The 26,153-nt window shown below is 37.1% G+C and overlaps 1 protein-coding gene across 9 annotated transcripts in view; it reads left to right on the top strand.

Moving 5' to 3' along the window:
* The window catches only part of PTPRD (protein tyrosine phosphatase receptor type D), a 380,605-nt gene that overhangs the window by 135,754 nt on the left and 218,698 nt on the right, over positions 1 to 26,153 (top strand). For all 9 annotated transcript variants that reach the window (XM_056325255.1, XM_056325244.1, XM_056325247.1 and 6 more), the window contains exons 3-4: positions 17,609 to 17,754; positions 21,939 to 22,080. In XM_056325255.1, the coding sequence (XP_056181230.1) occupies positions 17,609 to 17,754; positions 21,939 to 22,080 (288 nt within the window). The remainder of the gene's footprint in view (positions 1 to 17,608; positions 17,755 to 21,938; positions 22,081 to 26,153) is intronic.

Consider the following 26,153-nt stretch of genomic DNA (forward strand, 5'->3'; position numbering starts at 1 on the left):
TGAAGTAAGCTTGCAAACTTTTGTTATTGTTCAAAGCTATGTAATTAATACCTAACCACAGTGCTGTAAACGTGTGTACTTGCTGCTCAATCTGAGCCTGAAAATAATGGGCCAAATCTTCAATTTCTGTAAATTTGAGCAGAGTCACTGAAATTAATGGGTTTTGATCAGCTTACAATAGAGAAGAAACTAGCCAGCTCATTTAAGGAAACACCTTACCTGTACATAGTATGTGTATTTTCTCATTTTCAAGCGAGGGAAAACATTTTATGTAATTTAAGACCTAGCAAATACATAAATCTCTTGAATGAAACGTAATATTAACTGATGATGGAGGTGATTTTATAAGAAAATGGGGGCGGGGGGTATCAGTCCAGTTTTCAGAGGTTTCCTAACAGGAATGATCTTTTACAGAAATGCAGTTGCATCAGAAATACAGTTGCATCTCTAGTCAACTTTTATAGTAATATGGCAATTCAAAACAGAAAAAGGGTACTTCCAAAATCTCTGCTCGTAAAATGATATAATGGTAAATGTGTGTTTGTGTTCGCTGTGCTGTATCTTGCACAACCTTAATTTTGTGAGCATAACTAGAAATCTTTAGGTAAATTTGTATAGGTGTTTGTCCTGAAAAGCAGTACTAGTACTGGACTCACTTAAAATCATAGAAAATCTAGCAGTAGGGACAAAAGACTGGCCCTATTTAGGAATGCCACTGATTTCTGTGACACCAGGATTTCATCTGTTGTGGTCCACAGCAAAAGTTATGTCTTAGCGTATGGTCCGTAGTGTTGTAAGAATCCAATAGCTTCACTCCTACAAAAGCAGTTAAAAAAAAGACAAATCTGTAACAACTTTAATCACCTGCATGAAATATCCAGGGTGCATTTCTTTCATTACTCTGTGTGTTTTTGTATCAGTCAGTTAAGCACTCAGTTCTTTCACGGTATTTTTAAACATTCACCTGATATTAGGAGTAAGATAGCTGCTCCTAGAAGTAAATGTATGGACATTGGAAGTAACTGTATGAATTTTTTATCTGTTCTTCATTGTTCATTCACACAAAACTGTGCACAACTGCATGCATTTCATTGCCTTTTTATTTCTTTTAGAAAAGAGGTTAATTTAGTCAGTCCTGAAAGGTCATAATGAAATAGTATGTGGGGAAGAGCATGGATATTTTCAGATAACAATGATGCAGACAGTTGGCTCTGGCTCCACAGTGCAAGATCCAATATTTATTCTATTTGCAATGTTTGGCAATTAAAATTACTTGGTCATAGCCATCCCACCTTTTAACAGTGTAATGCTTTAGTTGTTAGACTAATTTCATACTCATTTGCTGTGGTGCAGAGGAATCACCTGTAGACAAGATAAGAAAGAAATTGAGGGCATAGTGGAAACATTCACTGGAACATGATCAGAAAGCTTAAGAAATAAGATCAGACTTCCATCAGAAAGGACTTGGATTCTCAGATCTGGGAGAACAGGGGAGGCTCAAGATGGGAACCAGATAAAGAATGCAGTTCCACATAGAATAAAGAGAAAACATGCTGGTGGGTTGGGGGTTGGGGTAGGGGTGGGGGTGATGGAAGAGGCATTCAAGTGTTAAGAGGAAATTTGAACTTGGAGGTTATCAATATGGGAAGATTTACACACTTACACAAAATCTCATTTTCATAATGACAAAGCAAAAAACACCTTTGTAATGGATTGCAGAATCCAAGGGAGTTAAATGTATGTAATGCAGTACAGACTGGTGTGGGGTTTTTTTTGTTAGAAATGATAAGGACGGTTTGGTGTGTCAATACCTCTGTCAGTTCTGAAGTTGCTCTTCTTAACTGTGACTGCATAAATGTGCTCTGGCTACCTTAACTGGTAGGCAGACAGGGTAGCCTGGTTGACTGTGTTGAATCCCAATCCCTTTGCAAGTCTTATCTAGGTGCTTTGGTACCGGCTTTAAGGGATCGGTGGCTAATGGTTAACTGTGTGGCCTTACCTAAATTAAACTGACAATTAAAAGGACATGTGTATGTGACTGTAATTATAAGGAGTGACTGCATTATGGGTAAATGCAAATGTGAGGAATGCTATTGACCCTATTTGAAGTGTTTGGGTTTTTTTTTCCTGTGCTATAAATACACACATGCATAGGTTACCTTATGCACTCGGAAGCAAAACCACTCTTTAGTTTGCATTTTGTTTGCCATGGTAAGTCATATATTCAGGCATAATAAGGTTGGGTTTTGATTTGGTTTTGTGTTTGTTCTTTGGTTTTTTTGTGTTTGTTTTTTTTTAACGGTGGTAATTAATAACCTTATTTTAAAAGTATGATGATTTCCTTGAAATAACAGCAGTTCTTACTTACGGAAAGAGAAGTGTTCCTTTTTAAAATTAAGCTGCCTCAGATTTTGGTTTTCCTTCTGTTTCTTCCTTCTATTTTATCCTTATAAGATTTTAAGAAGAAACTGGTCCTGTATACACTATATTCATGTCTTCATTCTTAGCATCTACATATACCTGTATATAGCTCTTTGTCTCTAGGAAGGGATGGTTGCAAATATCCTATTACTGTTGTCCTGGTAACAGGGGGCAACAGCAGAAGCCAGTATACCCAGTAAGGATGGAGAATTTTCCAATAAGGAACACACAGGATTAGTTCATAATATTTCTAGCTTCTGATATCAGGTAGAATGTCACAGATCGGAATTCTTCAACCAATACAGGTTCCTGTATTGGGAAGAGTCAGAACTATACCTCTTTTAACTCTGCCCAGCAGGTGTATTCCTGTCTAGCAGTGTAGAGCTAATTAAGCAAGCACAGCAAAAGACCTGCCATATCTGCTGATATTGTGCTACAGTCTGATACAAAAGTTCAACATGTATGTAGGAACATACCAAATTACTGTTTATTGAGGGAAGCACACAAAAAATGTAAACCATGTATTCTTCATCATTAACTGTGTTGCTGGGTTTAAGGCCAAACACATTAAAAAAAATAATAAAATATGTCTGGTACTCCAATGGGCTTTTCTTTGCTGGTTTCCATCTCTGTCAGTAACAATTTTGTATTGATCCTCAGCCCCACTTCTGTTGCTTTGGTACCTTATATTGCGTCATATTGTATTATTATAGTGAAAAGCACTATTAAGAATACTGAAAACAAAGCCTTCAAAGACTGCATTTTTTTGAGCAGTATTTTGAAAGCGGTCTACTTTGAGAAAGAGGTTTGGTATTAGAAGTGAAAGCATCAAAGTATAACTTCTAAATGTTTGTTACTAACTCTAATTAGATTCTTTTTTTCCAGTTGTGTGTGCAAGCTTTTGACACAGTGATATGCCGAGTTATTGAACCTTTAGAAACTGCTTTTCTAAAGGCGTTCAGTGAAGGAAAAATACACATAGTAATTGATTCTTGAGATTTATGAACACCACAGCAATTCATTCAAGAGGTTTGACTGTTTTTCTGTATGGGGCCTTACATTTAAGGAATACAGTGAGTAAATTGCAATGTTCAAGACAGCCCTTGGGAGCAAGTGAAATTTATACTAAAGCCAAAGCTTTGAAACATTTTTCATTTTTAATAAACCTGTGTGACTGACTGGTTATATATTCATATGTAAACATCTTATTTTTACTTATTTTGTTATTTAAATATTAAAAAGACTTGAAGTTTATCTTGATTTGGGTTATCCTGCATTGTTTGACCAGCAATTTCTGGTTTTCTTTTGCTTTTCAGCATTTTTTTCATGAAGTGAGCTGTGTTTTCAGCTCATTTCTTATTCCTGTCTTTCTGCAGTGCAAATCCTCTTGTCTCTGGATATTTGAGGCCAGCTATTTTGTGTTCTTTTTGGTGACCTGCTATATTCTCTTCATCCTCAGCTTCAGCAGTCTAAGCTTATATGAATTTATGTCAGTAGTTTCAGTTTTGTTGTGAGAAATTTATTTCTGGTTGTTTTATTACGTCCAGAAGGAAGAATCAGAAAAATCAAGACGTTTTGAAACAATGCAGATTTTACTCTGCTTTTGTATGGTAACTGTGGGCAGACTGTAGCTTTGATGATGCAGCACAATAGTCAATCACTAGCAAAATTCTACATTTTGAATATGCCATTGAATAGAGATTTGAGTTGATAGACATTAAACTCAGGTTCTTAATGCTCTGCAGGAAACGTTCAGCCATTTTGAAGTATACTTTCAAGCAGTTCCTGAAGTCTGATGTGTAAAATACAGTTTTCCTAAATTTCTAATTTCTGAACATGCATATCACTTAGATGTAAACGTATCTATACATACTTAGTGTTATGTAAATGACTATTTGAAGTGAATATTATAATTAACATGGCTGCATAAATAAAACATTGAATTCCACTATATATATGGGCACACACTATATTACTTATACACCTTTGAATTTGAATTCTGATGCAGAAATCATTTATAATTTCATAGAAGATGACAGCTTTCTGTACATACCTCTTGGTGTGTAGCAGTTCTTATTTAGTACACTTGTGCATATAAGCTGATTTCCTTAGAGGGAGGAATGTTAATTAAAGCAACGTTTTGCAGTACTGATAGGGAGAGGACGGCAGTTTTCAAAGGCTAGTAACTTTGCCAAATAAATACCGGTTTTCACTGACACACTAAACATATGAGTGTACTTTGTTTGTTTTTCCTTCGCTCTAATACAAGTGTCATCCTTGTTATAACTAGGTAGGGCTTAAATGGCAACATTTTTCAGGCCTCCCATTCAATGCATAAGCACAAATCTCTACACAAATTTTGTAAATATAGTAACAGTAACTACTATAATACTCCCTTCTGTGTTTTGCAACATATGTAAGTAGCATAATCCTGGAAGTAAGGAAATTGAGACATGGAGGTTAACTAAATTGCCTGAAGCTAAACAACAAGCAATTAGCAGAGATAGGATTAGAATTACAAAGTTTTGGCTCTGGTCCCTCTCTTCTGTCCAGTAGCCAACTGTCACTTTCAGTGCTTTTGGCTTCCCGTTTTAACTCTTGAGACCAAAGTTCAGTAAATTATTTTTCTTAATCTTCCTACTACTTAGGTATTAACTGAAAAGGAAACCATGACTGGGAGTGATGCTAATTTTTGTTTTTAGAATAATTGGAAAGAATATATTTGCCTATGAAAGAAAAATGGATAGTGCAATCCCTGTTGGTAGTTATATTTCAGTAATTTTTACTTTGATTTAAAAATGGGCATGAACCGTGCTATCCAATTATATTTGAAGTTTCAGAGTGATAATCTCTGTGACAGGGCAAATGTAAATTAGTTGGGGTTTTGTTTCTTTGTTTTGTTTTTTAAAGAAGGCTTCATATGTCCTCTCTCACGAGCTTGTATTTTGTAATCTAAAACATCAAGTATGCCTTAAACACAATAGATTGGATGAAATTATAGAATGCATTGCAAGTACTTAGTGTTGAATCACTAATTTAAAAATGTATTTCAGACCCTGCTAAGATCACCTGTGCACATCAGTATGTCAGTGGTCCAGTTATGGTCCCAAATTATGGGGGATCCTTCACTGTAAAAATACAATCACTCTGCGGATAAGGCACGATCTGAAACCCAGGTGAATTAACTTTGTTGATTCTGTATTGCTTTCACTGACTGGCTTTGGACCACACACCTGAACTGTTCTAGACAGTTCCAGTTTGGGCTGTTTAGCTTGGTCTCAGACCAGCTGTGTATTGAGCAAGAAGAGTGTAAGACCAGGACAGCATGAGAGGAGAGTAAGAATGGAATGAGTCCCTGTTTCTGAGCCACTGTTGGTTTTCTCAAGTGAAGATAAAGCAGAACTGTGACATTTGCTGGGAATTCCTTCTAAGGGAGATGAGCAAACAAAAATGAAGCTCTTCACAAAGTGAAGTCATTTGGTAGTGCTCTTAAATTTGACAGTACAAATAACCTGTATGAATGAAAGAAAATAATTTCTGGCTTATTCAGTTGAGCAAAGCTTTGTATTCAATGGCAAAAGAAGCTAGAGAATGCTAGTGTAAGATTTCCTCATACAGTATAGTATCTGGCCATACATAAGAGTCTTACTGCTCTTACCCCCAGATTTTTTCATTTTGTCCCCCTTCAAATAGGATACCCTTGACTGAATGTCAGTTCAATGTACTGCTAAGGTTTCTTAGTATCTCATTTTTTAAATGAAGAATATATTTATATTAAAGAGAGAAGAATAGAAGACATCATTGTTGAGATATAGATGAGATAGGTGTAAGATAGGCACAGCACTGTGGGCCAGGATTATCTATTTAGGTGTATTTTTAACCACTTTAAATGATACTAAAATCACTCAAGTAACATGAATAACTGTAAGATTCTTGTAAAGCAAGTGCAGTGCTACAGCAAAATACAAAATAATTGTACTCTTTGGTGGTTTTATTTGGTAATGGATTGCAGAACATCCATTGTATGAACTGCTATCACATATCAGGAGTAAAAGAGAAATTAACTTGTAGTAGTTAGAGGTATACCTTTATGTGGTGATATGTTCCTTTTGGCTATGTCCTACTATTTAATTGAATTTTTGAGCTAGTTACAACTTTGTTGTGCATACCTTTATGTAAGGTTGTGTTTTTCACATTTTGAATGTATTCTATATAATATACTTCAAATTTCTGCAGGTGCAACTTCACTAGAGAGGAGTTAGAGCAATATAGCTCCTGTAGAAGTTCAGGGAGCAGATGCAATTTTAACTACAAAACTGTTATTTAGGAATAGTATTTTTTTCTTATTGGCAATCCATTGTCCTCACTGACAGCAAAACGGGACTTGTAGGAACTTGTATTCACAGCAGGAGCTATACACAGTAGGACACTTGTGTAGTCCCAAAACCACACAGTATCAAAATACCTGCCATTGTAAATACATTCTAATCAGTGCTTTTATAGCTGCATAACCTTATCCCACAGCAGGCTACGTGTACTGTGGTGACTGTACTGATGTATCTTAAGTGACTTGAAGTCAAGGAACTGGGATGATCCAATGGGACCTTTAGTCACTGAATCTTTTTAATACCTATATACACTATTCTGACCTAGTTTATGAATGTTTGCATATGTATCATTAATTTATCATCTTATGCACTGCACTAACCTGTTTAGTACAGCTGAAGCTGTTTTGCACTGTGTAGCTCTCACAACATTGGTAGTAAGAGGGAACATATATTCTCTCTACTTGGCTGGACATCTAATTTAGGTTTCGTATAATCAATTGTTGTAAGCAAATGGTAAATGTTGTTTTACAACGAAGAGAGAGAGAGAGAGAGGCGTTTATCAAGTTCTGGGATTAATTAGTTGTAGCAGAAAAAAGCAAAGAAGGATTTATAAGTCTCTACTAACAAGTATTTTTTAATTTTATTTTATAACAATCTTACTGTTATAGTCTTTTTATTAACCAGTTAAGCTCAATAAATTACACTTACATCAAGTCATGCCATTGTTTTGCAAGTAGAGAGTAATCTTAAACACCTTCATTCCCCAGACTGTATTTGTTCATATGGGCTGTAAGATTTGATTAGTTGCACACACACATCTGTCTCAAGTAATCAGTCTGCCTCTCAGCGGTTTAATAGTTTGCACCCCCCACCCAAAAAAAAAAAAAAAAAAAAAAAAAAAAGAGGTATAAAGGTATGTGGTTACCACCAGAACAGGACATGTCTCTGTCCATAATGCTTCAAAAGAGGATAAGATATAAACCACCTTGTCACTAAGTTGAAGGTAAGTTATTATATTTGAGATGGGTTTGATGAATCCAAAAGTCACCTTCAAATACCCAAGAAACAGATTGGGTATAATCCTTGTCTGGTGAGAACAAAGACTGAGGACTAGTATTTGGCCAAGGGCTTGGTCCCTAAACTGTGCCTTTTCACCTTCTATGGACACAAGAGGAGAAGGAAGGCCTTTCGGTTTTGGTAACTGCAATAGAAAGACTGAATGCCTTCAAATTTTCTATCACACATGTCCTTACAAACTTTGATAGCATATGTATTTTGAGTTTTATAGTTTTTTCTTGCTTTTACCTTCAGCTAGCTTGAGCTAGGGATGATTTTTCAGTAAGTGGATAACATTAAGGTGTTTCACCCATATAGGCATGTTGTACAAAGGACATGGATCTTAGGTCACCTTCACAGAGCACAGTAGCAGATTGTAACAGAATGCTTTTCCCCTTTGGTGTGCTGGTGAGTTGATGTATTGGTAACAAGTCAGTGTTAGAAAAGAAAGATGATACTTAGATGAAAGCAAGTTATGTGGTCTGTTCTCACCACAGTGCCTGGCAGGGTCATGGACCAGATCCTTCTGGAAACTATGCTGAGGCATATGGAAAATAAGGAGGTGATGAGTGAGAGCCAGCATGGCTACACTAAGTGCAAGTCATGCCTGAAAAATGTGGTGGCCTTCTAGGATGGGGTTACAGCATGGATGGATCAGGGAAGAGGGACAGATGTCATCTACCTGGACTTGTGCAAAGCTTTTGACACTGTCCGACATGACATCCTTGTCTCTAAACTGGAGAGACATGGACTTGATGGATGGGCCACTCAGTGGTCAAGGAATTGGCTGGATGGTTGTACTCAAATAGTTGTGGTCAATGGCTCAGTGTCCAAGTGGAGACTGGTGATGAGCAGGGTTCCTCAGGGGTCTGTACTGAGTCCAGTGTTCTTTAACATTTTTGTGACATCGACAGTGGGCTTGAGTGCACCCTCAGCAAGTTTGCCAATGACACCAAGCTATGTGGTGCAGGTGACATGCTGGAGGGAAGGGATGCCATCCACAGGGAACTTCCCAGGCTTGAGAGGTGGGCCTGTACAAACCTCATGAAGTTCAGCAAGGACAAGTGCAAGGTCCTGCACATGGGTTGGGGTGACCCCCAGTATCAGTACAGGCTGGGTGGAGACTGGATTGAGAGCAGCCCTGAGGAGAAGGACTTGTGGGTGCTGGTGGACAGAAGCTCCATGTGACCCAGCAATGTGCACTTTCAGCCCAGAAAACTAACTGTATGTTGGGCTGCATCAAAAGAAGCATGCCCAGCGGGTTGAAGGAGGTGATTCTTCCCCTATATTCCATTCTTGTGAGACCCCACCCGGAGTACCACATTCAGCTCTGGGGCCCCCAGCATAAGAAGGACATGGACCTGTTAGAACAAGTTTGGGGAGGGCCCCAGAGATGATCACAGGGCTGGAGCACGCCTCCTGTGAAGACAGGCTTTATAGAGATGGGGTTATTGAGCCTGGAGAAGGGTCCAGGGAGATCTTATAGAGGCCTTCCAGTTCCTAAAGGGTGCCTACAGGAAGGCTGGAGAGGGACTTTTTAGAAGGGCATGTAGAACCTATGAAGTTTAGAAAGGCAAGGGATAATGGCTTTAAACTGAGAGAGGATGGATTTAATTAGATCTAAGGAAGAAATTCTCTACTGTGAGGGTGGTGAGACACTAGAACAGGTTGCCCAGAGAAGCTGTGGATGCCCCATCCCTGGAAGTGCTCAGTGCCAGGTTGGATGGAGCTTTGAGCAACCTGGGCTAGTGGAAGGTGTCCCTGTCCATGGCAGGGGGATTGGAACTGGATGATCTTTGAAGGTCCCTTCCAACCCAAACTATTCTATGATTCTCAGGCAGATTTTTTTGTATTTCTCTTCTACTTCATAAGGAGTTATGAGAATTTTCTTGAATCAGTTCCTTGTCAAGTATCAACACAACTATGTTTAGTGTGTAGAGTTTGATGGTTTCTTTTTGACTCAGTCTTATTAGAAAGGTGATTTTGTTTTCATAGTTGCTCATTAGTAATCTATCCTGTGTATAAATAGCCAACTATGCATTTTCTTGTTTTTAGATAAATAAAAAATGAGTGGAAGCTTCACTCAGTTGTTACAGTGCCCCAATTTTATTTTTACTAGTCCTGGTTTTGGTATTTACATTCTGAGTTTTTTAATAAGACTGAAACACCAATAAAGGCCATCAAACTTGTCACAACATAGATACTTTCACTCACTAATTGAAACTCTTACATGTAGGAACTGGTTATTGCCCCTTTTCTTTAGAGCAAAACTCCTGTAGAAAGAGATCAGCTTGCCTGGCATTTTAAGATCCACTGCTGCAACTTTGCACATTGAAAAAGGGTGTCAGCTCTCAGTTACCAAATAATTCATATGCAGTCTGCAGACATTCAAATTTGAAAAAGGCGCAACAGAAAGCTTTGAAGTGGAATTTCCTTTCATTAAATTAGTGGATATGACAAGGTTATGTAATGTTCCTTGGGGATGAAGTGTTGCACGTCACTAACCTTTTAAATTCAGGAGGCTTCATGGGTTTCATTTGCTGCTGGAAGAAGGCTTAGTAATGGATTAACTAGCAAGTTGCTCTTTCTAACTAAGGTGGATGAAGCCCCATCCCTATTTTACATACACTGTATGTGATAAATACTGTGTATATGCACAAACTTACACCTATTTTGTTTTGCATTTGTCATTTGAATGCATTTGCTAGTGTATAACTTAAAAGTATATGTGCAGTTTGGTTAAATTTAGTGTTGAAATTCCTATAGTCATGGGAAAGAGAAAAAGAGAATTCTTGCTCTCTACATTAACTGCATAATGGGTACTTAATTCTGCGCCTAGTCTTTCAGTGCTCAGGTTAATCAAATACTAGAACCGAGCCTCCTGATTCTCTTCTCTTAAACTAGTGTAAACGTGAGTTCTTGTGCAGAAACAACTGAAGGCACACTGGAATAAATAAGGGGAGACTTAATTCTGTAAAGTCTCATTTTCTGTAGTGATATTTATAATAACTAATAAATAATAAAAAATCACACTAATAAAGGTGTGATTTGTAGTGAAGATAATGGGTGTGTTAAAGTGGCAGGTAAAGCTGCATGCGCAGCTTGAGGGTTGGAGGTAAGATTAGATAGGGGTGGCAGTAGGTCTGGTTCAGGAGCCTTCTCCTTCTGATCATCAAGAAGGTTGGCACTGATGACCCATCAGCTTCCTGTTATGCTTAGCACGATTGTGCTCTGCCAAGTCAGTAGTTAATGGCTGGTCTCAGTTCTACAGTAAGTGTCCTAATTTGTCATGAAATAACTAAAATTGTTACCAGGTTGCCTGCAACAGGTTTTAACAGAAAAAAAAGAGCAATAAATTCTTCAGCCTTATCCCAGTTAGGGTATAAACATATTGGTCTATAGTATTAATAATAGGCTTTTCCACAATTTTTTTTTACATAGGTTCTCCATATATGTGAAAGCCTTTTTCTTTCTCCAAGGCGGGGGGGTGAGATATGATGATGTCAGTTGGCAAGTAAATGTGTACTGCTCTCTGTGTTGTTTTGTATTCCTCCCATGTCCCTGGAGCTCATATAATATCTATCCCTAAAAAACCATGCATAATCCGCAATGAAATGAGCTGGTACTAAGGTTTGCACAGCCTAGAGGTACAAATTAGGAATGTGCTATTTTACCGCTAGACCTTTTAGAAAATGTAACCTACCTGTTCTGCCTGTAACGCCCTGCTTGTAAGTATGTAATTTGATTTCGTATTTCAGGGAAGAATAAACCCAATGGTCAGCCTAGGAAACTGACATTGCATTGCAGAAAATTTGAAAATGTAAAGATAGTCTTGTAAGCAAACTTCAGAATTGTACTTAAACTTACAAAAGGCATTGTGGAAATGCAAAAAGAGAAGAAAGAGATGCATTATGTTCATGCAGAACTATGAAAATATTCCAATCCAAGTGAGTTATTTTAGTGTCATGTTATAAATACACTTCATGGAGCCTCAATATGTGAAGAAGGACTGCTTCTTTCTGGAGAATGGTAAACTGTGTCTATTTCAGAAGTTCCTGTGCCCCATGGGTGGACAGCTTGACTGCTTGTCAGCTGTCTTAACATCTATGGCTTTAAACTAATTAAAACAAACATATTGAAGCTTAATATAGTTAAGGTGAGCTAACAGTAAAATTTAATTTTCCTTCATCTATTAGAGTGTCATTTGGAGTAGTTTCATAGCTGTCACCGGAGCTTCTCAGAAGTCCCAACAAGAAGTGCACAACAAGCAGCAGAGTGGGAACCCTCAGGCCTTAGATGACAAATCTTGTGGTACTCTCCATCAGTCCAAGTGATGAAAATCTGCTGTTATGTTGTTATTTTTTTCCTTGACAAGGTATCAATGTTCAGTATCGGCACAAATATCTGAGTATGCACTGGTAGATAAAAAAGCTGAAATAAACAAAACTTGTGCTGTTTGTGTATTACTGCAGTTTTGATGGTGCCCACAAGAGAGTTCAAGTCCAGAAATATGAGGTGCTGATTTTAACTGGATTTTACTTCTGATATTTTAATTACACCTCTGTTATTTTAATTGCATCTTTATTGAAATGTGAGCAAGCAGAATTTGAGAAGTGTTGAAAGGCTGTGATATCGTAGTTAGCAACCTATTACATGTGAATTTTTTTGGCAGATTTAATTGCAGTGGAAGTTTCCCATATAGATTGTTACTGTGCTTAATGAAGTGTACTGCAGAGAGTTTTTGTTGGGTTCTGCACTGCTGTTGTTAAGGGACATTGAAAGTAGTTGTCAGTTCTCAATCAAGAGTGCCCTCGTTAATAAGTACAACTGTGTGTGCAGTGTAATTGTGTTTGCTGTCAGAGTGTCTAGCAGCTTAGGTCAGAATCAATGTCAAGAAACTGACAACATTAATTGTGGAGATAATTTGTGTCAAACCTTCATTAACAACCTTTATAAAGATAAGGGCAACTAATACTACTTTTCATTTTTGGTTCTGCTGGGTTATGATTTCACATACCCTTATGCTGGTGATGGTCACTTTATATGTAAGGAGAAGAACATGTTAACTGAATAATGAAAAGAAGATGGATTACATAATACCTATCTTTCTCTATGGCTGGCGTCTGTCACCATAGTCGGAGCATCTCTTGACCATAAATGAGTTTGTCCTCACAAGACCAATTAAACATGCAGATGTTATTATTATTGTGGTGCAGCTGCTAAGCGTGAAGCAGAGAGTATAACCTGTTTGCCAAATTGAATTTTAATTTCATGAATTTAAAGATGAACTTTTGAAAACCACCTTTGTATGCATTAAAATGTCTGAATTGTGCAGGACTACTTAATTTTCCTGTTTCGGATAAAATTATCTATGTTCTAATGATAATTTGGCCTTCTCTGATATCATATGATACCTCAAAGGTAACTGTCTTACTTTCAAAATTAGGCACTGGAGGAAGAGTTGTGCCAGTGTTGTTTTGCAGGAATTACTTATTTGTACAAAATGAAACTTTGACTAGCCACATACTTTATTTTTCCAGCTAGACCATGGTCTAAGTAAAACAGAAACATTACCATTGTTTGTTTCTGTTTGGAATGTGAAGCTTTTATGTTGATGTAGATAGATAATATCAATCTTCATATAAAGTAATGTGGCCTTTACATACAACCCTAAAAGTTTGTTTTTCTTGAAAAATGGTTACAAATAGGGAATTGTGTCATTACGTAACAGACGTGCTTGTCTTTTGCCTCTAACACTTCATTGTAAGTGGTGTTAATTAACAAACTTTACTAATTGTTGGCCAGTAGGACTGCAAAACACTGTTCTTCAGGTCACTACCAAAGCCACATGAGGTATTCAGCCCTATTTCTGTAACTCTACTGCATAGATACAGCTCTGCAGAAGCCAGTAAGCAGTTTATAAAGGGTTAAAGCAGTGGTAGTCCTTTACCAGGTTTGGCTCAGTCCTAGATGAAGGAATTGTCAGAAAAGTTTTGTACCTCTAACAGCTGTCAAGTTTGGTAGAAAATATATATATTCCTCTATGCATTATTTGTTAAAAAGCTGTACAGTTTGCAGAGTGTTGGAGTTGAAGGGGAGTTTGTTTGTTTATTTGTATTCAGAAGTAATGAGAAAGGTAAGTTGTCACATGGTGTAAATTAGTGCAGGCTCTTGTGTCTACCTGCACTGCAGTAATGGAGAATTTGTCTCTGAGTATCTGATCAGGAGTGAAGGGACTCTCCTTTACTTATCTTTTTGAAATTATTGTTATCATTAATCGTTATTAGCTCAGGCAGTGTGGGTCAGGTGAGCGGACAGAGAGGTGGATTGAGAACTGGCTGGACGGCAGAGCCCGGGGGGCTGTGATCAGCGGCGCAGAGCCTGGCTGGAGGCTGAGGCCAGCGCTGTGCCCGGGGTCAGTGCTGCTCCAGTCCTGTTCAACTCGCTCATCAGGGACCTGGACGCAGGCACAGAGTGCACCCTCAGCCAGTTTGCTGATGATACTAAACTGGGAGCAGTGGCTGATACCCCAGCAGGCTGCGCTGCCATTCAGCAGGACCGGGACAGGCTGGAGAGCTGGGTGGAGAGGAACCTAATGAAGTTCAACAAGGGCAAGTGTAGGGTCCTGCACCTGGGGAGGAACAACCCCACGCACCAGCACAGGCTGGGGCTGACCTGCTGGAAGGAAGCACTGTGGAGAAGGATCTGGGAGTTCTAGTGAACAGCAAGTTGCCCATGAGCCAGCAGTGTGCCCTGGTGGCCAGGAAGGCTGGTGGCATCCTGGGGTGCATGAGGAGGAGCATGGCCAGCAGGTTGAGGGAGGTAATTCTGTCCCTCTGCTCTGCCCTGGTGAGGCTGCACATAGGGTGCTGTATCCAGTTCTGGGCTCCCCAGTTCAAAGGAGACAGGGAACTACTGGGGAGAGTCCAGCAGAGGCTACAAAGATGATGTGGGGACTGGAGCATATCTCTTAGGAGGAAAGGCTGAGAGAGCTGGGCCTTTTTTGCCTGGAGAAGGGAAGACTGAGAGAGGATCTTATCAACATCTACAAATGTCCTAAGGGGAGTGTCAAGAGGATGGGGCCAGATTCTTTTCAGTAACACCAAGCCAAAGCACAGAAAGTAACAGCCACAAACTGCAACGCAAGAAGTTCCATTTGAACATGAGGAAGAACTTTATTACTTTGAGGCTGACAGAGCACTGGAACAGGCTGCCTAGAGAGGCTGTGGATTCTCCTGTGGAGACATTCAAAACCCACCTGGATGTGGCTGTGCAGCCTGCTCTAGGAGAACTTGCTGTAGCAGGGTGTTGGGCTAGATGATCTCCAGTGGTCTTTTCCAACCCTAACCATTCTCTGATTTTGTGATTCTGTAATACTATGTATTGCATATTAGTAAAAGCATGACAACGATAGATATCATGGTGATAGGCAGTGACATAAAACCAAATAGTAGTATATGGTGGGGTTTTTTGGTTGGTTGGTTAGTTGTTGGAGTCTTGTTGTTTTTGTTTGTTTGTTTTATTCTTCCCCCCCCCCCCCACACACACACACATACACACACACACTTTTAGAGCTAATTTAGCATAGCTCAGCATGGTCTTTCCTTGGTTTGGTTTGGTTGTGTTTATAATCTTTTTTGTTGTTTAAAAATCTTGTAGTTCTCCTGGTCCCAATATAATTAAGTAAAGTGTTGCAGGAATGTATGCATAGCACGGTTCTTAAATTGAGTTGATTTCCCTCCTTGACCCTTGTAATGCATGGCAAGGTTGGCAAATATTCCAAAATAGGCCCTGTCTCTAAGGAAGTAAGGTACTTTATTGATGCTGAATTTATCAGTTCAGCAGTCACTGAATATATGAGTGAGGCATGAATTTAGAATTAAAAGCTGCTTATGAGCTACTATGCAGTTACTCTGTGCTGATGGACTTGCCCATGCACTATCTTTCGTTGGTTTGAGGTTAAACACTGAATTCACACAATGTCAGAGAATAAAAGTAGAATGGCGGTGCATCATTTTTCACTTGACGGCACACAATTGCAACTTGTGCCACAGAGTATCAGCATATCAGATTCAGTCATGTCTCTTGACATATCAGAGTGCTGAATTAATACATGTATAGAAAAGGACTGAAAGCTAGCAGTTTTGGTGAAACCCAGATACTCTTCATCAGAATACATTTCCCTCTTTTCTGTGGTCCAGGCATAAAGCTGTGCCTTGGGAAAAGATTTTTAGTTTCTTTGGTTGAAGTGTGTTTTATTTGCCACAGTTTTGGCATTTTTTGACATCAAGAGAAGTTTTGAAAAGTTGAGCAATAAAAATTCTGCCTGACATTTCTGTTAAAGAAAAAAACATGCAGATTTTCAGGAACATTAGATTTTTACTGCATTTTTCCAAAAATATCTTTGATTTTGGTATGTTATACATTAGGGGTAGAGTATAAAAACTCATTTCATTTCATAAACTTAGGACAATCTGTATGCTTTCATACTTAATGTAGCAACATAAGAACAATATGTTCAGTTCGTTTAGTAATAATGGCTACATCGCATTTCCTTGGCATTTTAAATTATTTCAGGATTTCTTCCAGTGTTACATATGTGCATACTTGCAGTCTGCTGGGTTTCTAACATTTAAGTAAACATGCTGACAAGAAGATATTAGCTGTGGAAAGACCAGTTCAGCAGAATAAGCTGTTAGACATAGAAGAGAAGAGAAGCAACTTAGAAATGAAGGCTAGTGTGAGACAGGTACATACCTGTCAGAATTAAGAGAGGAAAGTGAAGAAGAGTGAAGAGGTTGAGAACAGGAAGGATCTGACTGCTGAAAGTTGAAATTGAGAGCAAAAATCAATTGCAACAGCTGCTTTAGAGCAACTACATACAACAAGGTCTGGATTTTTCATAACTTATTGCCCCTAAGTATTTGTATAATTCAAATCAGCATGAAGTGTATCAGATTACTAAAAAAATCACAGCTAAGAAAGAGAATTATGTAAATATTTACAGTAACTCTTCAACATATCTGTACTGTGGTTAGACATCATTCATAGATTTTTATATTAAGTCTTTAGAAGTCATGTCTTGTGTTGGTGTAAGTTCAAAAGTTTTGTTTCACCACAAGGCTGATAAATGAATTTTAAGTAAGTTTTAACAGAAATAAAAGGAAAGACAATAGTTAAAATGCCTTTTCCTGCTTCTAAAATGATTTGTCTATTTTTCTCTCCTCTCCTGTTGTTACAATAATTGGATCTTTTCTCACTTCTTTTTGACAGAGTAGAATAATTTGGGACCAAACAGGAGCTATGTGTGAAACTGCCCAGGCATAAATCTGTTATAGTCCTTCCTGCATGGTCTCCTAATACATAGTCATTTACCTCCACCACTGCAAACTTAAAAATACTTTCTCTAAGTGTCACTGATTTTAATCGCTCAAAGGTGGGAATTCTGTTTTCATGACATCTTGTGATCATAACATTAAGTCATGAATCATGATCTTATTCCAGCTGATAAGCTCATTTTGCAACAGAAGACAAATCTGATTTTTTATTTATAATGGTGATAAAATATAATGTGTGATCTTGCTATTCTGATGCTATCAGATTTCCTTTTTAATATACATTTCACTAATAAAATCTGTAAGTACTTTCCCTTAGTTATTTTTTTCTTAATACTTTCTCTTGCAGGAGAATATTGTCACTGGAAAAACAAAATATTTCCTCCTTTTTCATTTTGAAATTTTGGCATGGCTTATTTTTTATGGTTGCTACTTAGATTAATTTTGTTATTTTTTGTTTTTTTTCAGCACCACCAAAGTTTACAAGAACTCCCGTTGACCAGACAGGAGTTTCTGGAGGAGTTGCCTCATTCATCTGTCAAGCCACAGGAGATCCAAGACCTAAAATCGTCTGGAACAAAAAGGGAAAGAAAGTCAGCAATCAGAGATTTGAGGTATTAGGTCCATTGTTCTGTTCCTCTGAAAAACATTAATTCCAACCTCGCTTCAAATCCCAATAAGTGTGCTTTATTTTCAGCGATTAAGCATATAGGTATGACTATCAGGGATAACTTGGAGGGAGCAGTCTCAGGAAGTTTTTATGTTGCAGAGTGGTTATACATAGCACTGTTAAAGATCACTACGTTTAGTATGATCATTAGCATGATCTAACTGGGAAGCCTTGACACGCTTCTGTTTAGCCTGCTATCTTTTCCATGAAGGAGATGGGGGGAAGTTACTTGAGCGATGATTGCTATCTCCAGAGAGAGCCATCTCCTATTGTGATAGTATGCATTGAACAGACCAGGGCTGCTACTCTTCTGCTGTCACTGTTGCAGAGAGAGTTGAAAGGGACATTGTAGTTCCTGCTGCTAAAGAGGAAATGTAAAATTCCTTTCCTTTGATTCTTTTCAAACAAGAACCTAGGAAAAGGCTTTAGAGAAAGCTGTTTCTCTCCACAACCTTCAATTAAAGGAAAAAGTGGAGATAATCTGTTCAAAGGGTACTGGTTATTTGGGAGAAATAAGACAACAAATATTATTCCCTTTCTTAGTGTCAAGAAGAATTAATATAAAATACAGATTGACCTTTAACATGAACTAAAAAATGAGAAAATGGGATAAGGCTTGTGAAAAGTATACCAAAAGTGGCACTAAGAATGTTTAATTTTCACTTTGTTTCTTCACTATTTTCAATGTTAAGTAAAAGATTTCTGCATTAGGAAAACTACTGTTTGGAAGATTACTGATTTGTATATAGAATAGTTGTGATGTATTTTATGAGTGAATGATCTAAGACATACCTATTAAAAGTTGACTAAATACTGAAATCTTCTGGGTTAAGTTTTAGTAGTAGTTGGGGAGATTGCTTGCCCTGTCCTTCAAGATAGATTTACATCAGCAGAAAAGAATTGCATTTCTTGTATAAACTAAATTTCTTTTATTCCTTTTTTATTCAATAAATGTTTAAAGGGATTAGAATTTGTTCATTAACCAGTATAATTCTTTGCTTGTGTATTTACTACAATATGAGAAATAAAAGCATGGATTTCAGTGTGACCTGCTAGTGCCAAGAACTGGTTGCAGTTTGTAGGGTGTATGCAGAACTTTAATTGGCTAGAGTGATTAGCATAGAAATTTTATCATAAATTCTACATGGTTTATCCTCTTCTGGTCACAAAATTTTCACTCAGGGTCAATTCTAAACAGTGAAATTCTGGGCATGTACATGTTTACTGTGTTGATTCAGTTTTATTTTGCAGTATGTCTTGCTATATTTGCTTCATATATTGTTTTCTATGTACCTATGTACCTGTTTCTAGGAGAATAAGCAAAAATAAAGTAATTTTATTTCCATTAAAAATATTTAAATGGAACTGTTAGAAATAATTTAAAATGTTTTAAAAAAGCCTTTAATGGACTGTTGAACAAGCTGTATAGCCAAGTGAGATGGAACATAATTCACAGAAATAGAAAACACCAAGGTTTTTATAATTTTTATTATGACCCCTGGGCAGAGTGGTTATATAATGGGCAGAGAAAATCGAAGTTTTAAGAAGTTTCCTTATGTCCAAAGGCCAATAATTCCTGTCGTAGAGACCCTAGATAAGAACAGAGCAGTAGAAATGAGATTCAAAAGGATACATGCAAGATTTGGGAAACAAGAAATTCCTGAGAATGTAAACTGTACCAGTAAGAAAATAGTTAGTTGGGCTTATTTTCCTCTTGTTTTACATTGATATTTTATGTGTTTGTCTGAGTTTGATTACTTAGGCATTACAAGGCATGAAATTTTTTTAGCAGGACACCTGTCTTCATAGAAGCCTACTAAATACAGCTGGAAGGGACTTCAGCAGGCCATTGAATCCACATTCTTTCTCAGGAATGCTGGGGGCTACTTTGGTGTTTTTTTACCCCTCAAATAAACACTGACACCCTCCTACAGTTTTTCATAAACCTTACTATATTTTTTTTTCCCCTCGTGGACTCTGAACTTTTTTTCTGGAACTTGTACATAGCAATTGTCTTATCTAGCAATGGGGGAACTAACAGTCTATTCCCTCTCTCTTGACAGTAGCCTGTTAGATGTTTGAAGATTATTATCGTAAAATGTGGAATGTTCTTGCTCACAGGCTCATTCTCATAACTGAGTGAGATTAGTGGTGAGAGCTGTACATTTTTTTTTCTGAAATTGAAGGCTCCAATAAGATCTTGTGGGACTTCACTGTTAATCTTTCACCTTTTATTTATAATGGAAGTATGTACTATGAATGAATATGATACAGGGGTATTCTTTTTTCTCCTCTTGCTTCAAACCAATTCAAATAATATGAATTAGATAAATCCACTTTAGGTTACTAAGAAGTCTTTCTCAGAGGAACTTAAAAAGAAACAGAGAAGTGGAAAAAACAAGTTTAAGAAATTGCACCATTCTTACCCTCTGGCATGAGGCTGCCTGTGTTCATAGTTCCATGCTTTTAAAAAATAAAAATATCTACTTCAATTGATGGGGAAGGGGGAGGATTCAGTTATCTGTGACACGCAGAAAACGGGAGAACTTATCACAGGAAAAGTAAATCCATTTTATGGTATGTATTTTGGAGCCACCAGACTTGAAACTTAATCTCTGGAATATTTACCCAACCAATCTTCTGCAATAGTTTCTATTGGCTCTCCAGCTAGAATTAGTCAATATTCAGATTTAAACCATAACCATGATTCTCTTCAAGTGTAACAGTTGTGATCATTTGGATCCCATGCTTTCATTTTTTATCTACAAATTATTTGTCTGTCTGTTTTAAGATGTTAAATTTTCCTTTCCCTCATAAATGTCAATTTGTAAAAAATTTTAGTTATTCTTTTTAGTTATTCTTTTGTTTGTGCTAAGGTCTGATGGAGATTTTGTGTTGTCTTGGTATGTTTGGGACAATGGCTTTACTTAAAGAACAAGGAAAAGTAATACAGCCTGTGGGCTATAAAACTGGTTTATTCTCAGAAAAAAAAATGGGGTTTTAATTTATTTCCACTTAGACCTCTCCCACTGCTAAGAAAAAACTGAGGAATTCCTACAATGAAAATGGGAAGAGAATGGGCATATAACTGTAGTTCCCAACCATGTACTGTATTTCTCTCTTACTCTCAACAAGTGTAGAGATCTAGTAGATTACTAGATGTACAGACACCGATGTATGTGATAGGCACGTAATCTAATAGTTTTATGCATGTACATAGAGGTTAAGGCCAAATATTAATTATTTTGAAAAAAAAAAAAATGTTACTGTCCTTTCTTAACAAGTGTCATTTACCTGATGGTATTACTAACATCTGTTGATATATTTTTTTTAACATAGATTAAATAGATTAATATTATTACTTAATTATTAGGAAGGATTTTGCAATGTCTGCAGTTTGCAGCACTCATCAAATCCAATATGATTCTGACTGCAGAACAAGAAGGAAGTAAAAGCCATTCAATTAATTCTTTCTCATATGAGGGTTAGTATTTCTTGTGTAAATATTCCAATTTTAAAACTAATTCTTAAAGTTTAGCCTTATTCTTTAGTCTCTCAACTGGTGACATACTTTCTAATATAATGCTGGATAAATTTACTTACATTCTGTGGGTTATATGCATAGCTAACCTGAGTACTCCCATCTTGTTCAGAAATTGCTGACCCTTTTTCACTTTGGAGCTAAATGAATGAGTGAACTGTACTCCGTTAGTAGAGTGGGAACATAGCCTGCAGCGATTAAAATTAATGTAACTGGCATTTGAAGGTAGATTACTTAAGCTAAGAGAATGGAGAGAGGCTGATGGTGAAGTTCAGGATAAAAGAGCATTAAGTTACAGGATCCTTTCTTAAGCCGTTGTTAGCTAGTGCTTTTTTGTTGTTTGTTTTTCATTCTGCCTTTCTTGAAACTATCTTAGAGCAGCCATCAAAAAGTCACTGAACAGCAATCTATGTTTCAAGGTATTGCCACTTAAAACCTTTTGTTTGGTATTTGTCTGGTATGTATATTTCAAAAGCAAACCTGGCTTTGATGACAAAAATACCAACAGGTTAATTAATCATGAACAGATTAACTGAGGGATAGGCATTTGTAACAACATCTGTGACAGCTTTTGTTTCCTTCTATAGGTAATAGAGTTTGATGATGGATCTGGGTCAGTTCTTAGAATACAACCACTGCGCACGCCACGAGATGAAGCTATTTATGAATGTGTGGCTTCCAATAGTGTTGGTGAAATAAGTGTGTCCACAAGACTCACTGTTTTACGTGGTAAGTTCTTTCTAAACATAACTAATTTATTTCTTCATAGAGCTGAAACTGCTGTGTTGCTGTAGAAGTTTCTCTCCAGGGAAGTTAAGTACAGTTATTTTCAAATTATAGTCCTGATACTGTTAAATACAAACTTTTTAACATACTTGAGTATCATGTTTCTGAATTTTGGACCATAGAATATTAATGTGAGTATGCAGGGTATGAGAGATTACAGTGGAGAAAAGAAGTAAGAAGTAAGTGAAACAGGAATTCTGTGTACAACACATTATTATATTGATTATCAATTAAAAATCACTGCTTTATGAAAACAATTGATTTACATTTTAGTGCTTCCCTGGGTGGCTTAGCTTTATGTGATCAGCATTTACACAGAAATTTGTCCAATTAACAGTGACCTTGAAAAGTTGCATAAATAATTTTTAGATGAGGATAAAACTGCTACAAGATTTCCCCCCAAGATATAACACATAAAAAAAGGAGGATTTCTTCCATTTCAAATATGCATCACCTGAGTTGTAGTCTCACTTCGGCAAGAATTTTTTGAAGACAGTAAAGGAAAAAATCGATTCTTTCAGCTATCCTTTGCGGGGCGGGGGGGGGATATGAATGTACTGCCAAGTCTACTGTCTAGATAATACTCAGAGGAGTAAATACTGGTAGTCAGATGACCTGAATGTTTCATTCTGTCACCTGAAGATGTATGGAAACTGGTTTTGGAGACACTTCGTGAAATATCACACTCTTTAATTTGCAGGGTTGGTTTTATGACTAAAGATTACTGTCTTATATTGTGATACTACATGGCATTACTTGATTTACAGAGTTAACTGCTAGGGGCCTGTTTATAAGAGTTGAGGATGATTAATCAGCTTTGTAGAATTTAGAAGATAATTTTTGAAATTTATGATTTAAATAATATTTTTTAATCCTTCTATCCCAACAAATGTAGGGTGACAAGAAGTTTTCTCTTATTTTTCTCTGAAGTTGGGTTTTTATTTATACTAAGAAAGCTGAAAGATTTTTTTCTATACTGTCATTAGCTATTTTAATGACTATGAACAGTCCTGTTATTAACTGCTGGAGTCAACTAACAACACTATGTACATATACAACAAATAATAAGGCTAAGCGCATACATAGTCTTTTCTTAGTCTGGTGTAAGCAAAGCCTTATAATATTTAAAATAAAAAATGCCATGATTGTTCCTTCTGTAATCTTTTAAAAGTTGTTCCTGGTCTAGCCAATGAAAATGGAAATATTGGTTCATGTTTTAACAGCACCATGGACATCTTCTTAACTCCCTAAGATAAGGTTTTCCCTTTATTAACTGGCAGAAGCGCTTTTCGTGCACAGCTTTCGTGTTTTTGAAAATGAATGTAAAATGATATTTTCATACTGTATGTAAAGTTCTGTAAATTAAAGGGAGATGGGAAAAGGAAGGAGGGGGAAACTCAGAAGTAGTATCCTTTGTCTTCAGGGTTTCTTGAAATGTATTTATAAGACTCTCTGGACTTGAAATGTGCGTGCACGTGATTTGAAAGATACTGTTCTAAACCAAGCAAAGTTCTCATTTTTGAATTTGTAGTGAGAGGCAACAGCCCCCATCTCTCTACTTACGGCCACAGTGGTTGAAAAAGGCAAGAGTTGTCTAAGCATCAAGACTGACCAACTTGCAAAATATGTTTCTTTGCTTGTCCTATTGTTTTTTTTAACTGATTTCTTGATTTATGTGGTTCTGCTGCCTATGTTACTCAAATAGTTCAATGCTACTTCAGACAATACTAGCATCAGATCTTGTTTTAAAAACCATTGATAATGATATGCGTATGCAAAAGCCTGATGAACAAAACCCACACCTTGTTAATTATGAAGCTAAAATTTAAATAAATTTATTTAGTTAAAATTAATTGTCTAATTAAAACATGAAATTTGAAAGATTGTGTATTGTTTCCAGCCATAATACTGATGACTTCTGCAACTGCTGGAATATACTTTTGCCCCAGGAGCAGATTTTTTTTTTATTATTATTATTATTATTATTATTATTATTATTATTATTATTATTATCATCATCATCATCATCATCATCATCATCATCATCATCATCATCATCGCGGATTTAATCTGAAACTGGGAAGAAATGAGAACTCATGAACATACTGGGACTGTAGATTTAGATAAAGGGGTAACAACAAAGACAGGAAGGGCCATGCAGAGTAACAGGGCACTGTAGGGAAATTTTGGCAGGATTAAAATTTTGGTGTTCTGTAAGTACAATGACTTGCTGTAGTTTTCCAAGATAGTTCACTGCTAAGGGCATTAGCTGGAAGAGAAGTAATTCTAAGCTTCTGCTTTACAAACTTACACAAATCTTTATCTTGTACATTCTGCAATAGCCTTGTAGAAAACACTCCATCGATTATGTCTTTGTGGGAAAGAGTGCCTCTGTGCCTCACATAGCCGCTGTAGGAATAAATATATATCATAGATGTGAACAGAAATTAGCAGACATAATGAAATGCAAAACAGGGTGAACTGAGTTTGATCTGTGGTCCACTTAGGCGTTACTTATCCTTGGGGCACATGTGTGACTCTGGATTGCAGAAGATACACACATATCTTCCGTATGTTCTTCAAATATTTTCATAATGGTGGTATCACAGGCCCAGCTTGGCATTTGTGCCTTTTGCAAGAGGGCACCCTGGAGAGGAAGTCAGAGTTTACCTACAATTCAACACACAATTATTGTGACCCTGATGTGGGACACTGATGAAATCAGGATGTTCCCAGGACTTGAATTATCTACCTATATTCATTTTTGTTTGTTTCACTATATCCAGTTTAACTGCTACAAATCATTTGTGCAACAAAGAACAGGCAACGTTTTTGCCTATGTATGCAAAATTTTTAGAGCCAAACTTGCAAGTTTTTCTGTCTGTGGTAGTATAGAGTAAGAGTAGTTCTATGCACTACACATTTTACCATTTCATTTGGTTCCTACACTGTGACCAGTCAGTAGTAGTTGGGTCTCTAATAACTATGAATATCAAGAAAGTCCTTAGCTTCTGGGTGCTGAAACTTTGCATTGTGAGAGGGAGAAAGGGCAGAAAAGGCAGCTACAGATGATAACGTTTCAAGGCCTTAGTACAAATTAGGTATTTACCAAAGTAAATCAGGAAACATTACAGGCTAAACTTTTAGGCTGGATATTGTGACAGTCTGGACCAAGAGTGAACGTATGAGATACATGGAAACTACTTTTGATTTTCTGTATATAAAGCAGGCAGCTACTCTCCAAGACAGATTTTACCCCATAAAAATGCTGGATTTGAAGGGAAACAAGGCTTGTAAGGAAAAGTCTGGAAGTCTTCTTCCAGGCAAGAGAAGTCAATGCTATTTGTTTTGGACCTTTTTATTTTAAATATTTGTGCTGAGCACCTTATGAGTGGAACAGTACTTTAATTCCAATTTGCCAGTGTTCAATAGACAATGAAAGACAATAAAGTGTATAACCTTAACCTAGTCTGCAGACATGGGAGGTGGAATAGCTTTTCATTTATTGTCCATTCATTTCTTGCTAAAGCCACCTAATTGTTTTTTGGTCTTGCAAATGGTGGATAACTGACATTTTTCATGGCTATAGAACAAGGATTCTGGCATCATATGTAAGTATATAAAGTGTTCAGGAAGGAGGAAATTAGGTGCCTCCCTCTAGCAGAGGAATCAGCAACAATTCCGTGACTGTTAATTTTAAGGAGTCCTGCTTTTCATTTTGTAAATTATTATTTTGTTATTATTCCTTAAAGTTCTGCCAAGTCTATATGGACCTCAAGAAACTTAGCTTCAACTGCCTACCCAGACAGGCTACGATTGCAGCATAGAAGAGTGCAGGTTTTAAGCAAGGATGGGGAAGGTCCAGTAAAGCTACTAAGTACATTCTACTGTCACTGCTGTTTGCTTTCTTTTCTTTGCTGTCTGGAAAGTAATGAGAGAGACAACACAGGACACTTAAGCAGAAAGCAGTTTGTTTTCTTAGCCCACAATCCTCTCTATTGTTGCTGATCACACTG

The sequence above is a fragment of the Falco biarmicus genome, chromosome Z, assembly GCF_023638135.1.
Source record: "Falco biarmicus isolate bFalBia1 chromosome Z, bFalBia1.pri, whole genome shotgun sequence".
Taxonomy (NCBI): Eukaryota; Metazoa; Chordata; class Aves; order Falconiformes; family Falconidae; genus Falco; species Falco biarmicus.